The sequence below is a fragment of the Camelus dromedarius genome, chromosome 16 (genome assembly GCF_036321535.1).
Source record: "Camelus dromedarius isolate mCamDro1 chromosome 16, mCamDro1.pat, whole genome shotgun sequence".
Taxonomy (NCBI): Eukaryota; Metazoa; Chordata; class Mammalia; order Artiodactyla; family Camelidae; genus Camelus; species Camelus dromedarius.
The window spans coordinates 11,568,160-11,586,476 of NC_087451.1; the positions used below are offsets into that span (position 1 = coordinate 11,568,160).

At 32.8% G+C, this 18,317-nt stretch overlaps 1 protein-coding gene across 2 annotated transcripts in view; it reads right to left on the reverse strand.

Annotated features, from left to right (window-relative positions):
- The window catches only part of TRIM37 (tripartite motif containing 37), a 101,510-nt gene that overhangs the window by 76,931 nt on the left and 6,262 nt on the right, over window positions 1–18,317 (reverse strand). For both annotated transcript variants that reach the window (XM_010990425.3, XM_031468038.2), the window contains exons 3-9: window positions 14,766–14,806; window positions 12,641–12,757; window positions 9,928–10,015; window positions 7,964–8,086; window positions 6,304–6,427; window positions 5,377–5,444; window positions 17–141 (exon numbers count right to left, since the gene is read on the reverse strand). In XM_010990425.3, coding sequence (XP_010988727.1) covers window positions 17–141; window positions 5,377–5,444; window positions 6,304–6,427; window positions 7,964–8,086; window positions 9,928–10,015; window positions 12,641–12,757; window positions 14,766–14,806 — 686 coding nt within the window. The remainder of the gene's footprint in view (window positions 1–16; window positions 142–5,376; window positions 5,445–6,303; window positions 6,428–7,963; window positions 8,087–9,927; window positions 10,016–12,640; window positions 12,758–14,765; window positions 14,807–18,317) is intronic.

An 18,317-nucleotide genomic window follows, 5' to 3' on the forward strand; every position in this document is an offset into this window, starting at 1 on the left:
AAAAAAAGTGCCATACCTGGTAAAGTCTGGTGGAACAGGAGTGGTAACAAAGGATGCCATGGGCTTTCGATGAACTTGCTGAAACATCATAAGGATCTCTGAGCTCTTAGATATCAATTCACTCTTACTACAAGACCGCAACTGTGTGAGGGGAAAAAAGCTGTCTGAATAAACAAAATTACCATACACTGGCACCTTAAAATCTTTAAAGAAGAAAAATGGAAATTATTCTGATTATATACTGAAAACAACAAGGTCAAGAAAAATAGAATAAGTCAAAGTGGGTTTGAGAGTTAAGAATCTATAAAGAATCTAGGCTTACTTATTTCCATTATAACAGTAAATGCATTGAATAAGTATTTCATTTTAATGTATTTTTGTCTCCTTGTATATTAGCATAAATCCAATTTTAAGCAACTAGAAATATATACTAGACAGGTACGGTGATGCCATTATGTACATAAATGAACAAAAGTCCAGAGGAAAATAGCCTTCAAACAAGGATTTCTGAAACTGCACTCCTGGGAACAGAGAAATGTTAAGATGTAATACACAGAAAAAAGTCTCATTAATCTATATCATTTTGGGAAACATTAAGTTATACCAAAGGTAAAAAGTGAAGAATCCAACTTTAGCAAAATAAGCATGGCAATTTTAAGACTACTACTGATTTTGTACTCGAGACAACCAGTTTGAAGTCCTAGTCCTGCCACACACGAATTATATGACTCAGAGTCTGTTAATATGCAAAACTGGAATGATATCTCCTGCTGAGTTTGTTACACTCATGAAGCTGTATGTGAGACAGCTTTGTAAACAACTGTTAAGGGCTGAAATGTGTCCCTGTCCCAAACTCATATGTTGTGGTCCCAATCCCTAGTATCTCAGACTGTAACTATATCTGGAGACAAGGCCTTCAAGAGACACAGACAGAAGGCAGCTGTCTGTGAGCCAAAGAGAGAGATCTTGGGGAAAACCTAACCTGCCAATACCTTGATGTTAGACTACCAGTCTCCAGAACACTGAGAAAACAGATTTCTGCTGTTTAACCCCTGAATCTATAATGTTTTGTTATAGAAACCCTAGCAAACTAATACACTACCAAATGCCGTATGAATGATATTCATTAAACCCACTATATCTGGGTTTATCTTTTAAATGACAGCTGCTTATAGGTCACCCAAAATAATGATATGACCTGACTGGTATCATATGATAAATAAAAAATTATAGCTTTTATTCAAATATTTATTGAATGCATAATATGTGTATACTTCCTTGACCTTATTTTCTCCAAAGGTAAACTTCTGAATAGATACCTTTACTAAAGGTAAAGTAGTTCCCTTTTACGCTAAATTTGCTGAATTATTTAGCCATGAATGAGGATCAAATATAACTGAATGTTATGTTAAAAATAACACACTTCTGAAAAACTCATAGGTCAAAGAAGTCACAAGGGATATAAGAAAGTATTTTGAACAAAAAGGTCTGAAATCATTAACCCCAGCTTCCATTCTAAGATCTTAGAAAAAGAAAAGCACGTTAAACTCAAACTAAGCAAAAGAAAGAAAACAGATCAAAACAAAAATTAATAAAATAGAAAGCAGAAAAACAACACAGAAAAAAACAAAAACAAAACCCAGTTCTTTGAGAAGAATCAACAAAAATCAATATCCTCTAGCCAGACTGATCAGGGAAAAAAGATGACACAAATTACCGATGTCAGGAAAGAGAGAAGCGATGCCATTGCATTTCACAATTAAAAGGATAATAAGGGAATATTATTAACTTTATGCCAATAAATTCAGCAAGTTCAAATAGAATGGAATAATTTCTTGAAAGACACAAACTACCAAAGCTCACTCAAGAAGAAACAGGTAATACGAACTGCCCTATGTCTATTAAAGAAACCACTCCATAAATAAAATGAGGCCCAAATGGTTTCACTGATGTATTCTATCAAACATCTAAGGAAGAAACATTATCAGTTCTACACAACTTCTTCCAAAAAATTGAAGAGGGCATAATTTAAAATTTAAATACTTTGAGAAAAGAACACTACAGTGTAATATCCCTCACACAAAAATACAAAAAATTTAAACAAAATCTTTTCTAATCAAATCCAATAATATGTTAAAAGGACAATACATGGACCAAAGCAGCATTTTTATCCCAAAAGGTAGTTTAATATTAAAAAAAAAAAGTTAATCCATTTTAAGAACTAAAAAGAAAAACCATACAATCATCTCAATACATGCAGAAAAAGAATTTGACAAAATCCAACATTCAGTTCTAATGAAGACTCTCAGCAAAACAGGAATACAGAGGAATTCTTAAATCTGATGAAGGACATCTATAATAAACCCACAGCTAACATCATATTTAAATCAATATTATACTGGAAGTTCTGGGCAGTAATACCTGACAAGGAAAAAATAAATAAAAGGTAGCCAGATCAGAGAGAAATGTCTTTATTCAAAAATGTCGAGACTATACGCAGGCAATCCAACAAATCTACAATATAGCTGCCAGAACTAATAAATAATTTAGCAAGATTATAGGATACAAGATCAATATACAAAAATCAATTGTATAGACACAAGTGAGAAATTAGAATTTAAAAAAAATACCTTCTATTATAGTATCGAAAATTCTGAAATACCGAAAAGATCTGACAAAAGTTCTGAAATAGTGAAATAAATCTGGCAAAAGACATGAAAAGCTTATACTCTAAAAACTACAGAACACTGTTGAAATTATAGAAGATCCAGATAAATGGAGTCTTCTTAGTGAAAGAAAGACTCAGTATTGTTAAGATGTCACACATCTCTAAATTAATAGATAGACTCAATGTAATTCCAATCAAAACCCCAAAACTTTTTTTGGTAGAAATAACAAGCTGATTTTAAGGTTCATATGAAGATACAAAGGACCTGGAATAGTCAAAACAATTCTATAAAAGGAAGAGCAAAGTTGGAAAGCTAACACTATCTTTTATTACAAAGCAACAGTAATCAAAACAGTGCAGTAGTGGCATAAAATAAATCAACAGACCAATGTATATATATTTGAATACGACAACTATTTTCCAAAAAGATGCAAAGGCAATTCAGTAAAGAAAGGCTAGTCTTCAACAAATGGTGCTAGAACTACTGGATAGCCATATACAAAAAAACAAACAAAAAGAAAAAAACTACCTTGGACCTACACCTTACATACAAAAATGGGACAAAATGGATCACAGGCCTAAATACAAAACCTAAAACTACAAAACTTCTAGGAGAAAATCTTTGTGATCTTACATTAGGTAAAGATTTCTTAGCTATGACAGCAAAAGAACAAAGTGATAACTCACCTTTCATCAAAATTTAAAACTTTCCTTCAAAAGATACTTTTAAGAGAATGAAAAGACAAGCCATAGACTTCAAGAAAATCTGCAATACACATATCTAATTAAGGACTTATATTCAGTTCTTTATATAAAGAACTCTCAAAGCTCAACAAGAACGTAAACAAGTCAATACAATGATGAGCAGAAGAGCTGAAGAGACACCCCTACAAAGAAGACATATAGACGGCAAAAAAGTTCAAGAAAGAATTCTTAGCTTCATTAGTTTTAAGGCAAATGCAAAATAAAGCCATAATGAAACATTGTTACACTCCTATGAGAATAGCTGAAATTCAAGATTGACTATATCACGTGTTAGCAAAGATATGGAGGAAATGACACCTTCAAAGTTTACTGATGGAAATACAAAATAGTACAATCGCTTCAGAAAACAGCTAGCATTTATTACAAAGTTAATCACACATCTACCGAGACAAAAGGCAATATAGATCCATATATAGATTTGTAAATGAATGTTCACTGCCATTTAATTTGTAAAAGCCAAAAGCCAAGAAGCAAACCAAATGATCATAAACAACTGAATGAAAAAAACAAATTGTGGTAATATACATAAAGCGGAGTATCATTCAGCAATTGAAAAGGAAATAACTATAGATATAAAAATAAACTGTAAAATAATTTTGCTGAGTCAAAGAAGTCAGCCATAAAACAAGTATATAATGTATATGATTTCAAATATATAAAACTTTAGAAAAGGTAAAATTAGGGATTTGCCTGGAAAGGGAAATGTTGGGAGAAGCAGAATGAGAGTTTATAAAGAGGCAGAAAAAAATTTGGAGGAATAGTCACTACCTTGACTTCGGTGATGGTTTAACAGATGTATACCTTTGTCAAACTTATCAAATTATGCATTTTAAATACATGCAACTTATTTTTTGTCAATTATTCTTCAATAAAGATGTTTTTCACAAAGTGCATAGTTCCCCAGATCCTACCCCTACACCACCACAGCTGGTTTAAATTTGTCCCATCACTCCAGCAGTTTATTCTCTGGAGGGGATAAAATAAAGTCTCTGAACTAGGGGAATAATATGCACAATAAGAACAGGAGTACCGAAAAGAAAAACAAGAATATTTAAATACTTATTTACTGACTTCTGTCAAACTGTCAACCAGATGTAAAAACTGAATAAAAACATTTTCAGACATGCCGTCTCAAAATACTTATTCTGATTACCCTTTCATGAAAGCCACAGAGGAAGCATGATACTGAAACATGTAAATCAAGAGCACAGAAGCCATGGGAATCAGGAAACATGGAATTCTACCTAAGAAAAAAGTGAAGGGAATCCCAAGGATTATAATTAAGGGAACAATCACGGTAGACAGCTGTGTATTAGGCACAGAGAGGAATTCAAGAATTCCAAAAACCAAATTCAAGGCAAAAAAATTTATGAAATATTTATGTGACACTATATATTTTATCTATTCATTCACTATGACTTTATCCCCACCTCTAATCTTAAATTATAAACTCTCTGAGGACAGATTTTATTTTTTGCCATTTTGTCCACTGCTGTGTTCCAAACTTCTAAACCAATGGCTGCTGTCTATTTGGTATGTAATAAAAATTTCCTTAATAAATAAAAATGCTAATTTTATCCTAAGAATCACTATACATAAGTAATTGGCAATAACATTCTATCTCAGTCACCACTTAAGTCACAATGTCAGAAGATTTTAATCTTTTACAGATTTATAGATTCCTATTGGCTAGTCCTAGCAAAAATATTTCCATTTTTCCAAAAACAAAATAAATCTTATTAATTTTATCTAGTTCCCAAATATAATGGAGAAAATTTGAAAAGAATCAGCTGATTCCTATTTCATAAAAATCCCTGGTATAGCACATAGATCCCCAAATCTTTTGATCTCATGTAAATCTGTCAAAAAAAAAAAAAAACTTTTAGAGCATATGAACAAAAAAAAAAAAGAATTTTATCTCATTTCATTTAATATTTCATCACCTGGTGCTCTACCTCCTGAAGTAAGGATTCCAACAGCTCTGTTTCTTGTGTCAGAGATGTCTTCTGACCTATTTAAAACAGCAAAAGACCAACATTCAGGCTCATTATTGGTTTAAGAATGAAATTAACTTTCAGTGAACATATTCAATAACAAAGAATCAATTTCAAGTAAGCAAAATTCCTTCATTATAGCTACCCTAAAAAAATTTTCCCAGAGTTTTAAGAGGTCGAATCTAATATTATAGTAGCTTTGATAAGAGGATTTCAGAACCAACCCTAACTAGTTTTAGACAAAATGCAATATAGGTCTATTAAATTCTTTTAAGAAATACATAATGACAATGTATCTTGTAACGAAATTAATGTTATTGTTTCTTTTAAAGGAATATAAAGAAGTAGAAAAGTATAGTTTTTAATCGATCTACTATTCTGAAATAATTCCTCCCCAAAATTTAACTGCAAACTAAGACGAAGGATGTAGTAAGTGGACAGATGTTTATACTAAATGTCAGCAAAAGGTATGTTCTTTGAACACAATAGGAACCTGTAAAAAAGAATGCCCAGAGAGGAAAATAGTCAAGAAGCTGGAAATAGACAGGGATAAAGGAATTATTATTACAGAAATTATTTTTATAAAAAAAGAAGAAAGAAGTTGCTTTACATGTTTAAAAAAAAAAAAAGAAAACAAGATAGGCATTTTCTTTGTAAATGACCAAGTCTGAAGAACTGGAAGCATATTCCATGAAGTCAAAAGTATCAATTTGGTGTAATGTTAATTGATACAGAAGGACAACTAATAGGTAGCACTTTTATTTTTTAAAGCCATCTTATCTTAGCCTATAACAACGCACCAAACTTTACCCTTCAAAGACTGAACCACAAGGAGGCTCAAAGTACATGTACACAAGCAGCATAGAAAACACTCACCCATCAGTGTAATAAGCTTATTCTTCAGCTGTGTGTCTAACCGTGCAATCATCATCTCCACTGCATTTCTAATTTCCCGAACACGCTCATCTTTTGCATTTCTTACAGCTTCTACATTTCTTTCCTAGAAGATAAACAAGTAAAAAGTTTTAATTGAAGAATTTTTTAAACAGGAATAAACAGACATTACTGCAATCACTGCAATTATTCTTGAATTCAGTTGATTTCCTCTTTAAAAACTGTAAGTCAATAAAACTTAATTGTTCACATCACAGAAAACTCAGAAAAAATTCTTAAAGATAAGCAATTAATGAATAAAGTACATGATATTTTAATACTTAAATAGAAAGATATGTAATTATGAAAAATTGCTTTAAGTAACACATACAAAACATACTCAAACCGCCAAGCATATAGGAAACCACTGTTCAAAAACAAAATATACTAAAGCCAGTTCACTTCATGCAAAATCTTAAAAGAAATGAAAAATTTGAAAAAACCGTATCTACTCTAGTTAACAAAGTTTTAAATTTGTTCCAAAATTAAACACAGAAAGACTGCAGAGTACATACAAATTTTTTAATAGCATACTATCAAAAATAAAAAGCAATCTTTCCTATACTTACTATTATTATAAACAGCACGAGCAATGAGAATCTCAAACTAGAACACCCTCCCTAATGACCAAATTATAAAGTGACAAGAGAAAATAATAGAATAAAAGGCAGTTAAATGAAGGCCAAATAGAAGCCATCCAACTTGTCTGTATTCCAAAATGATTTTGCAGGTAGCATACACACAACTCAAAAACATTATTTTCTGTATAAAGGATGTTATAAATGATGATTTTAATCTTAATTCCTGCTGGAGTGAAATAAAGATGACATCTTAAGTTAGGAATGGTATGCAAACCTCACTAAAAACAACTGTCATTCTGGTAACTTTAAACAAAACATATTCCAAAAGCATATTTAGTACTTAAATGATGCTTATTACATTTTCCCATAGAAATAATACTACATATGGTAAATAGATCACCAAGGCTGTTTGACACATATAGTATCTAAAGAGCAATGTTACATATTACTCTTTAAATTCTGTAGAGTTCTAATTCAGGACATCAGAAATAGTCCATTCCTTGGTAGCAGAAACTCTCCCAAAAGCTGGGGGTCCAAGCAATGAATGTCTTAATAATTGTAAAAGTCATTATTGATTCTGTTTAGGAGTCAATTATGGACTGTAACAAATAGGTTTATTTAACTCACTCATTGAGTCTCTATTTCTGTATAAGAGGCAATACTCTGGCTCCAACCTTGAAACAGGCAAGAGGTTTGTATGCAGAATTCTCAGCTAGTTTGAAGTTGTGAGAGTGACTATAAATATATCTTACCAAATTTTCAAATCTTAAGTTCAACGTCTGATTGATTTATATTATTAAAAATACATAATTATAGACTACAAAAGGGAGAATAAGCTTTTTAAAATTTTTTAATACATTTTTTTGTGGGGGGAGGTCATTAGATCTATTTATTTATTAGTTTTTTTTTTTTTTAATGGAGGTACTGGGGATTGAACCCAGGACCTCGTGCATTCTAAGCATGAGCTCCACCATTTGAGCTATACCCTCTCCCCAAGAATAATCTTCTAATAGTAGTCTTACCACTTCTTGAACTAAGCTGATCAGTTCCATGAGACGTCGACGAAGTTTGGCTACCTCTTCATTCACTTTAGTAACATGCTGCTCATAAATTTCCGCCAAAGGTTTAAAGGTATGTCCACCATGCTATTTAAATTAATAAGTAGTTTTAGAACATTTTCAAATACCTCATTTACATTCCTTTCTTAACACTCTATGGATGTTAATGAACTGACAAATAATTTCAATTTTTTATCTCTTGGCTGCCTTTACTTTGTTAAAACAGGCCAGAGCTTGCTTAAAAATCACTTGGCCCATGTAGAAAATCCTTCAAGATTTTAGATAATGGACTTAGCAAAATGTTTACAGTTATCTAGAAATCTTCACTCATTAGAAAGAACCAAAATCCTTAACCATGGCCCAAACCATCTGACACAACCTTATTTGTCACTTTTCTCCTGGTCAGCACTAGCCTTCTTTCACGTCCTCAAACTTTTTCCCACCAGGCCTTTGCAAAAGCAACTCCTTATTCAAAAATAATCCTTTCATCCACCCTCTCCAAATTCTCCACCCACTTAACTCGTACTCATATCTTTAGGCTGACAGGGTCAGGTCCCATGGTTATTCACTCTTATCTTCAATATATACTTATCCTAATATTTATCACAACAGCAATTAAATATAGAACTAGTAGTTTGACATCTGTCTTGTTCATCACTGAACCTGTTTCTAGCACAAATGAACAAATTAGAAAGGTACATGAGGGAAAGACACATGGTACACTATTAGCAAAAGCAATGTAGTACCTGTTCCTCACACCACAAAGAGTTACTGTGGAGACAGAAGGCCCATACAAATTAATCTCACAAATCCAGTTATGTTCAAAGAATAATTTTTGGTAGCTAACAAACTAAAACAAATTTTCTGTCTAATTTTAGTATTGTCATTCACAACTCTTGATTGGTAAACAGAACTTAAATTTCTATTTTAAGAAACCTCTTACAACAGATAAGTCCTTATTAGAATTGTGTTGTTCAGCCAAGGCACTCAGCAATGGTCTCTAAGAGAAAAAAAGATACGGATTTCTGCACATCCACTTAAAGTATGGAAAAGAATGGTTCCATTGCTTCTTACAAAACTGTTCATTTAAGTACTAAATTGTGAGAACTTACAATTTTTTTAGGTCAGCATATTAGTGTTCAAATTCTAACAGAAAGATGTCTGAATTAAGCTCTACTCAAGCAATTTGCCTGCCATTTTCTCCCTAAAACATGCTGACTGATGCCCAAAAAATGAGCAATTCTCATTGTTAACAAGGACCTCTGTATGTCTACCCACTTTTGCTCCCACCATGACTAACTTTCCCAATCAAGAATCTATTATGTTTATTCTCAAATCTATTTATGCTAATTGTACTTACTACTTTAAATATATAACTTAATTATTAATTAAACAATAAAGACAATTGTAAAATAAAAATTGCTTCTAAAAAAACTAAATGTTTTAGACTTTATAAAGGTAGATTACTTAAAAAAAACTTCTGAATTAAATTGGAAAAAAGAAAATAAGAGATTAAAAAATAAGATCTAGATGTCTGCATTCATATTGTTTCATAAATGTCTACTAATATGTTGTTCTGCTTTAAAGAAACCAAAACTGGAAATCATGGCCAGGATATCAGATCAAATGACCAGAGTATCAGATCGAAGAAAAGACCTTGATCCTACAACAGAAGATTTGCAAATAAATATACATTTTACAGGTTTTCAATTAAAATAAAATATTTATGTAAGGGGTGCACATCCAATACCAAAATCTCCCACAAAAGAAGTTTTTCTGGAACAACAAAAAGTACAATACGTTCTGCTATAAAGTAGATGCATTTAATTTTCATTCTCTAAACATTAGAATATTATTTTCTATTTAAAAACAAGCATTTCAGTGCTTTCTAGACTTTAAAAATATTATGATGAATTTGTTCCACTCACCATTCCTCCCCAAAGTGCACACTGATGGCAGATACATTTCTTACAAGTCCAGCAAAATACACTAAGTTTTTCATGGTGATTTTCACATCTATATGTTATGAAAAAAAGTATAGTTATAAATTAATTAAATCAAAGCTGGAACATAGTTACCTCAACAAATTGCTAACTTTGGGCCAACAGGTCAGTCAGTTTTATACTTGGTCTTAGCCAAAAGGCCAAGAAGCGATAGGTCAGTTTTAAATGACCACATCTTAGGAAATATAAAATGTATCCCATGGCTTCTGTGAAGTAAGCTAAAGAATTGCATGTGAGCACAATTTTTTGAGTATTGTTTTCATTAATCTCTAAGGACTTTACAATCACATGAAAAATGCATACTAGTTTCTAAGTAAAGTATAAAAACATCAATTCCAAGCATCCACATAGATGATAAATTCTAGCGTACTACTACATTTCAAGCAAATCAGATTATTGTGCCCATACCTACATGAGCATGTATGCATGCACAAATATTTTTTCTACATGTGGCCAAAGTTAACAATAACCAAGAAACATGTGATAAGTTGCACAATACCAGATTCTCATCAGAAATGAACAACTCAATTTTAAGAAGTTTTCCCTTAAACTGAATATTCACATGCAACAGAATAAAGTTGGACATGGTTATTAACTGAACTGTCTGCCCCAAATTCCTCCATTGAAGTCCTAATGTAACTATATTTGGAGGTAGGGCCTTTAGAGAGGTAATGAAGGTTAAATGGGATCACAAGGGTGGAGCCCTAACACAACAGGACTGATGTCCTTACAAGAAAAGAAAGACAGCAGGAATGTGCACTCACAGAAACAAGGCCACACAGCAAGAAAGAGACACATCAAGTCAGAGAGGCCTCATCAGAAACCAACCCCAACAATACCTTGACCAGCCTCTGAAACCACGAGAAACTAAATTTTTATTGTTTAAGCCGAGTCTGTGGTATTGTTACGGCAGCCCTAGTGGACAAAAATCTTTCACTTATTTCATATTCAAAAATTAACTCAAAATGGATCAAAGACCTAAACATAAGACCTAAAATTGCAAAACTCTTAAAACACAGGGGAAAAGCTGCACGGTATTGGTTTCGGCGATGATTTCTTGGATATGGCACCAAAAGCATACACAAAAGTGAAAACAGACAAACTGGACTACATCAACATTAGTAACTTCTGTACATCAAAGGACACAATGAAAAGAATAAAAGGGCAATCTATGGAATGAGAGAAAACAGCTGCAAATCATGTATCTGATAAGGTGTTTATACCAAAAGTAGAAAAGAACTCAAACAAACAAACAAACCCCACCAAAAACAAATAAAAACAATTAAAATATGGGCAACATATAAATAGACGTTTCTCCAAATACATACAAATGGCCAACAAGCATATGAAAAGATGCTCAACATCCTAATCATCAAGTAAATGCAAATCAAAACCACAATATTTCCTCATACTGATTTGCATGGCTGTCATCAAAAAAATAGAAAACAGATGTTGTCAAAGGTGTGGAGAAATTGGAAACTTGTACACTGTTGGTGGGAATGTAAAACAATACAGCTGCCATGGAAGACAGTATGGAGGTTCCTCAAAATATTAAAAGCAGAATTACCATATAATCCAGCAATACCACTTCTGAGTATAAATCCAAAAAAACTGAAACAAAGTTTAGAACAGATGAACACTTATGTTCACAGCAGCATTATTCGCAATAGCCACGAAGTGGAAGCAATCCAAGTGTCTATCAATGGATGAATGGATAAACAAAATGTGATACATACACATAATGGAATACTAATCAGCCTTAAAAAGGAAGGAAATTCTAACATATGCTAAAACGTGGATGAACCCTGAAGATATTATGCAAAGTGAAGGAAGACAGTCATAAAAAGACAAATACTGTATGATTTCACTTATGTAAGTACCCAAAATGGTCAAACTTTTAGAAGTGGAAAGTAAAATTGAGGTTGGCAAGGGATGGGAAATGGGAAATTATTATTTAATTGATTGAGAGCTATAGATGAAAAAGTTCTGGAGATTTGTTGTACAACAATGTACACACACTTAACACTACTGAACTGTACACTTGAAAATGGCTAAGATAATAAATTTTATGTTATGTTTATTTTACCACAATTAAATTTTTTTTCTCTTGCCTATAAAGAAAAGCCTTTTCAGTGATGAATTACTGAGCTTAGAGAAAATACCTAAATAGGTCTGAATCTTATAGTTCTCATTTGTAAGTAATCTGAATATCAAACAGGAAATTGATCAAAGTATGAAGAAACATCATATTAGATACTGTCTGAAAGCTAACTCAGCATGACTTCCACATAACCAAATTTAGAATATAGCTTTTACAATACAGGAAATTTATCAGAACAATTAATCAATGGCCTATATGCAGCTTCAGCAAACCCAAGGAGGGGTGCCCATTAGGCATCAAGAGGCAAAGAAGGGAGATCAGTGACTAGCAAATTGTGGCAGTTCCACAGTTTACAAGGGCTTTAATAAAAGAAGTCAGTCAAGAGTTAGGAGAGTCTTTCCAAATAGATAACCTACACCACGCCAGAAGAAAATTACCTAAGTGTTCACCTACGAAAATTAGAAGAAACTTTCAATAGTGTCATTAAAATAACACATGGCAAAATCTATGAAACATTTAAAGAAACTGAGAACCTACTTGTCCTTTTCATTTTCTTCATGTTTGGTGAGACTGCAGAGTTGAAGGGTATCAAGCTGCTGTGTTACTTCTTCTGCCCAACGACAGTTTACTAGTTCTCGTAGCTGGAGGGGAGCACTGGAGAGAAAATTTATGTATGTATTCTCTCGTTCAGGAATTTGAGATCATTTTCTAAAACACATCTCAAAGGTAAATACTGAGGTTATGGATGTGTTAATTGACTCAATGGCGAGGGGATCCCTTCACAGTGTATATATATATTAAATAAGTACTTGGTACACTTTAAATCTCTTTCAATTACGCGTCAATAAAGCTGGGAAAAAATCATGAAGAAAAAATAAACACATTACTCACAACAGAGCTCACAATCATATTCATACCATATTACTACCAAAATGGTAACAGACACAATGAAAAGTATGATTTATAACTTATTTTTACATTAATGTATCATCTACAAAAAAAACTGAATAAAAAAATTAGCAATTCAGATTACAGATAAAATTTTCAATTCCTTAGTCTAAAGCTATACTGTTCAAAACGATAGCCACTAGCCACAAGTGACCATTTAAAATAAAATTCAAATTAATTAAAAAAAATTTTATTACATAGTCACCCTAGACGTACTTCAACTGCTCAGTTGCCACATTGTACAGCAAAGCTACAGAACATTTCCATCACTACGGAAAGCTGTATTTGATAGAGCTGGTCTGGTCTTCTTAACAGTTAACAGAAAAATGTGAACAATACATGAAGAAAAATGGCAAAAGATATGAAAAGGTAGTTTAAGAAAAAAAGAAATTATAAATGGCTAAAAATGTTTCAAAAGATATTCAATTTCAATCATTTTTTAAAAGGCATGTCTTAAGTGAGATATAATTTTTCACTTAGGAGATTGACAAAAAATGACCAGTAATATCCAGTTGGCAAGAATGTGTGAGGGAAAGGCATTTTCAATATCTATCATTAGGAACATAAAATGGTAAAAATGTAACCAAGCAGGACCCTATGGGGCCTTCCTGGGACAGATACCTCTCCCACATCCTCTGTGTAGCTTCTTTCTGAAGTATCTAGATAATAGTATCTGATGCACACTTCCTGAGTTGTTGTACAAATGCTGCTAAAACCACCACCAAATGGAAGAAATTAACTACTTGATGATCATGAGCCCCCAGATCGACAGGCGCCTAACCACCCTGTTACCTCCACTTCAACCAATCAGAGAATTGTGCACAAGCTAATCACATACCCTGCGAACCTCCACCCTCACCTGGGTTTTAAAAATAGTTTCCTAAAATAAAACCCTTTGGGGAGTTTAGGGTATTTTGAGAATAAGCCACTCATTCTGCCTGCTCAGCCTTGCAATATACTTTTCTACGCTCCAAACTCTGATGTTTTGGTTAGTTTGGCCTCACTGTGTGTCGAGCACAGGAATTTGTGTTCAGTAACAAAAACCTTTTCTTCAGTGCAATCTGGCATCATTATTTGAAATAACCAAAAATGGAAACAACCTAAGTGTCTCTCAATATAAATATAAATAATTCAATGTATAGTCTTACAGTGGATTATTATTCATTTATTTTAAATAACATGTATATACTATTAAGAAAGGTACCATCTTATTTTACATGGAAAAAATAAGCAAACAGCAAAATAATATTACATTATTTGTGTATTTTAAGACAAAATTTATATGTATACATCTCAGTATACACACAGAAAAATGTCTAGAAGAACAGATACCCAAACGTAAGTTTCTTCTGAAAGTGTTATTTCATGAAAAGATCAGATGGAAAGTATCAGAATCAGGAAGCCTTTTTATTACTATCCAGATTTTTTTTAACAGAAACCTTTTAATTTTTTAATTACAAAAAGTAAATTGAGAAGTTACACAATCATTTTCCAAAAGAAGCTAAACAACATAATGTATTCTACATAGTTCTAAGTCAGATAAATTATTCTGCATTTCTTTATATAGCTAGACTGCTCATTTTCTTTTTAACTGTATTTCACAAAGAGGAGAAATGTGGCACACTGCAGATAGAACTTTGAGTATTAGGGCACATTCTGACCCCATCACCTTACTATTTTCCAAATTCACAAGTAATCATAGCAAAATACTTACCGGCAATGAGGACACTGAGCTCTCTGCTCTGTCAGCCAGCGCTAAGGAGACAAAAAAATTAGATTCTGATTGCAGAAACACCATTACTTTAATTTGTACATATCAAATACTTACATACAAAATTTAATGAGTTTAACTCTCTAGTGCCTGCATTAATTATAGAGATACTTATAGAAATAGCAGGCTATCTGTCTCCTCATTACCATGACAAGGATAAACTTTCAAAGGGACAGAACTCATTCTAAAATAATTATTAAAATGCTGTTCTCTCACAGGAAAGAAAGTGATTCTAGGACTATCTGGATCTCACAAGGAATAATAGGATATTATAGGACTATCTGGATCTCACAAGGATAATCTCCACAAAGATAATAATGATACTGTTACCACCATCCCCCAAAATAAACCACTGTGATCTTTTACTTCTAACTAACCCCCAACAAATCTCCAAGAAATTTTAAGGTACTACTAAATTCCTTTTTGAAAAGCAAACTAATTTTAAAGAATATACATCATGGATATATAAATTATGCCTAAAAACACGAATAACCAATACAGCAAAATTTTGTCTTAAAAGAGTTCTGTGGTTCAGTAATTTAAACATCTACATAAACTTGGTTTCCTCATAATTATAAAAAGGTTTTACAAGAGAATAATATCTCCACTAAATCTTAGATTTTACTAAACCTTAGATTCTATCAATTTAACCATTTTAGTTATTACTGGGTATGGAGCAGTTTTATACCATATACAATGGAGATGCTATGATTTTCTGAATATCTTTCGAAAAACAAAAAAGCTCCACGGTTAAATATTTTGTTTTAATTGTAAATAGCTTCTTACATAAATAAGTATATTTATGTAAATAAATATACTACTCCCCAGGAAACCTTAAAGAACATTAAAAGACCAAACAGGGAAAAATGTACTTCATAGCACAGAAAATAAACCTGGAAGAAAAAGAAAATGGATGGAAAAGGATTCCATTCTTAATAACCTTGAACATTATTCCTGAGCAAAGCAAGATATAGGTCAGGTTTCTTTCCCTCAGACAATGCTCTGCTAAAGTCAGAGCACTCCTCCAGGACTGGTCCTCTCCAGTTTCATCTGTCTCACCCTAGGGGATCCAGCAAGATTACGCCTTTAAATACGTTTCCCGTCTCTGCAGAGGATATTCTTCAACACTTGCCTTCAACTAGATTATCATGGCTTATTCTTTAGATTTCAAATTATATGTCACTTCCTCCAGAAAGCTCTCCCTGCCTGCAGACTATTTTAAATATCACTACCATGCTCTACCACAGCAACCTATACTTCTCCTTTCACTGTATCTGTAACATTTTATTACACTGACTTATTGGTTGGTCTCTCCTGCCCTGCTAGACTACGAGTTCTAGACAGGTTGAGACTATGAGAGGGAATGATCAATCCATATTTTTAAATATGTCCCACCCTTCCAGTAAAAACAGGCTTATTGCCGCATATATACCACTCTTGGCATCGTATTTGTGTATCTGCTTATACCGTCCCTCCCTCCATGTGCTGTCCCATGGGAATGTCCATTGATACATCTATAAAACTTTCCTGCCTATCCCAGGTTAGTGATCTCTCCTTTCCCTTCTCTTAATATTTGTGGCATTTTTAACTTGTGTTCTATAATCTAATTTAATCACAAAACAAATATGGCAATTTTAATCCTATGGGGAAAAACAATTTTTCTACCAAACCAAAACCAAAGGTAAGAACAAGTGATACAATATTAAAGAAACACTTTTACAGCAATTCTCCCACATTTAATTTAAGAATAATTTCTTGGGGTAGTGGGTATAGCTCAGTGGTAGAGCACATGTTTGGTGTGCACAAGGTCCAGTTCAATCCCCAGTGCTTCTTTGCAGGGGGTGGAGGGAAGAAGAATTTCTCTCTTTCATTAAAATGGGATAATCACAAGCTTGAGACATTATTTAAACCTGAGTCTGAGCTTGGAAGCTCTGGTACTTACTATGTGACACCAGACACCTGACCAAGCATAAGCCTCCTCATATGCAACAAGAGAATCAACATTCCTACTTTGCAAAACTGTTCAAGGGAAATGCTCAACGAAAACCTAAAAAACCAAATTCAATGCTATATTATAAAGATTACACATCATGACCAAGTGGGATTAATTCCTGGGATTCAAAGACAGTTTAACTTGCAAAAATCATTCAATAAAATACATCATATTAAGAAAATAAAAGAAAAAACCTACATGATCATCTCAGTGGATAACAGAAAAGGTATCTGACAAAATCTAATATCCTTTCACTTGAGATAAAAACACTTAAGAAACAGGAACAGAAGGGAACTTTCTCAACTTGAAAAAGTTCATATATAAAAAACCCACACTGAACACCACACTTAATGGTGAAAGACTGAAAACTTCTCACAAAGTTAGAGGACTCACATTTCCTGATTTCAAAATTTACTACAAAGCTACAGTAAATCAAAATAGTCTGGTGTTGGCATAAGGACAATGAAATAGAATACAGAGCCCAGAAATAAACAGAAAAGGACAAATATTCTATGATTTAATTTTTATGAGGTACTTAAACTAGTCAAATTCATAGAGAAGAAGGAATAGTGGTTTCCTGGGGTTCAGGGAGACAGTAATGGATAAAAGTAATGAAAGTATATACCCTTGCCTTTTCCTGATCTTAAGGGAAAAGATGAGGTACTACTATATACTTATGAAAACGGCTAAAATTCAAGACTGAACATACCAAGAGTTGCCATTAAAGTGGAAGAACTGGAACCCTTATTTGCTGCTGGTGAGAAAGTAAAATGATACAGCTATTTTTGAAAACAGTTTGACAATTTGTTAAACAGTTAAACATACACCTATCACATGATCTAGCCATTCCATTCCTATCTACTCAAGAGAAAAGAAAGCATAAGCCCATTCAAAGACCTGCATACAAACGTTCATAGCAGTTTTCCGTGTACATGCCAAAAATTAGAAGCAACCCATATGTCCACCAACAGGCTAATGGATAAACAAATTATGGCATATGCCTACAATGAGATACTACTAGTCAGCCATAAAAAGGAGTATTATTGATACACACTATATTGATGCATCTCAAAATAATTTTGCTGGCTAAGAAAAGCCAGATCAGTAAAAGTACATATTGTAAGATTCCATTTATATAAAATTCTAGAAAATGCAAATTTATCTACAGTGATAGAACACAGATCACTGGCTGCCTGGGAACAAGACAAGTAGAGGGAGAGATTACCAGAAGAGGCATAAGGAAACTTTGAGGGATTACAGATGTGCTTATTACCTTGGCTGTGGGGATGATTTTTCAATCTGTCAAAACTTATCAAATGGCATATTTTAAATATGTGCAGTTTATTGTATGTCAAGTATACGTAATTTTAATAGGCTGCAAAATTTAAAACAAAACAAAGTCAATAATTATAGGCAAACATAAATTGTTACCAATGCTCAAAATAAAGCAAGCATCAAAAAAAACAAAAACAAAAACAAAAACTGGATGGAAAAGATGTGAG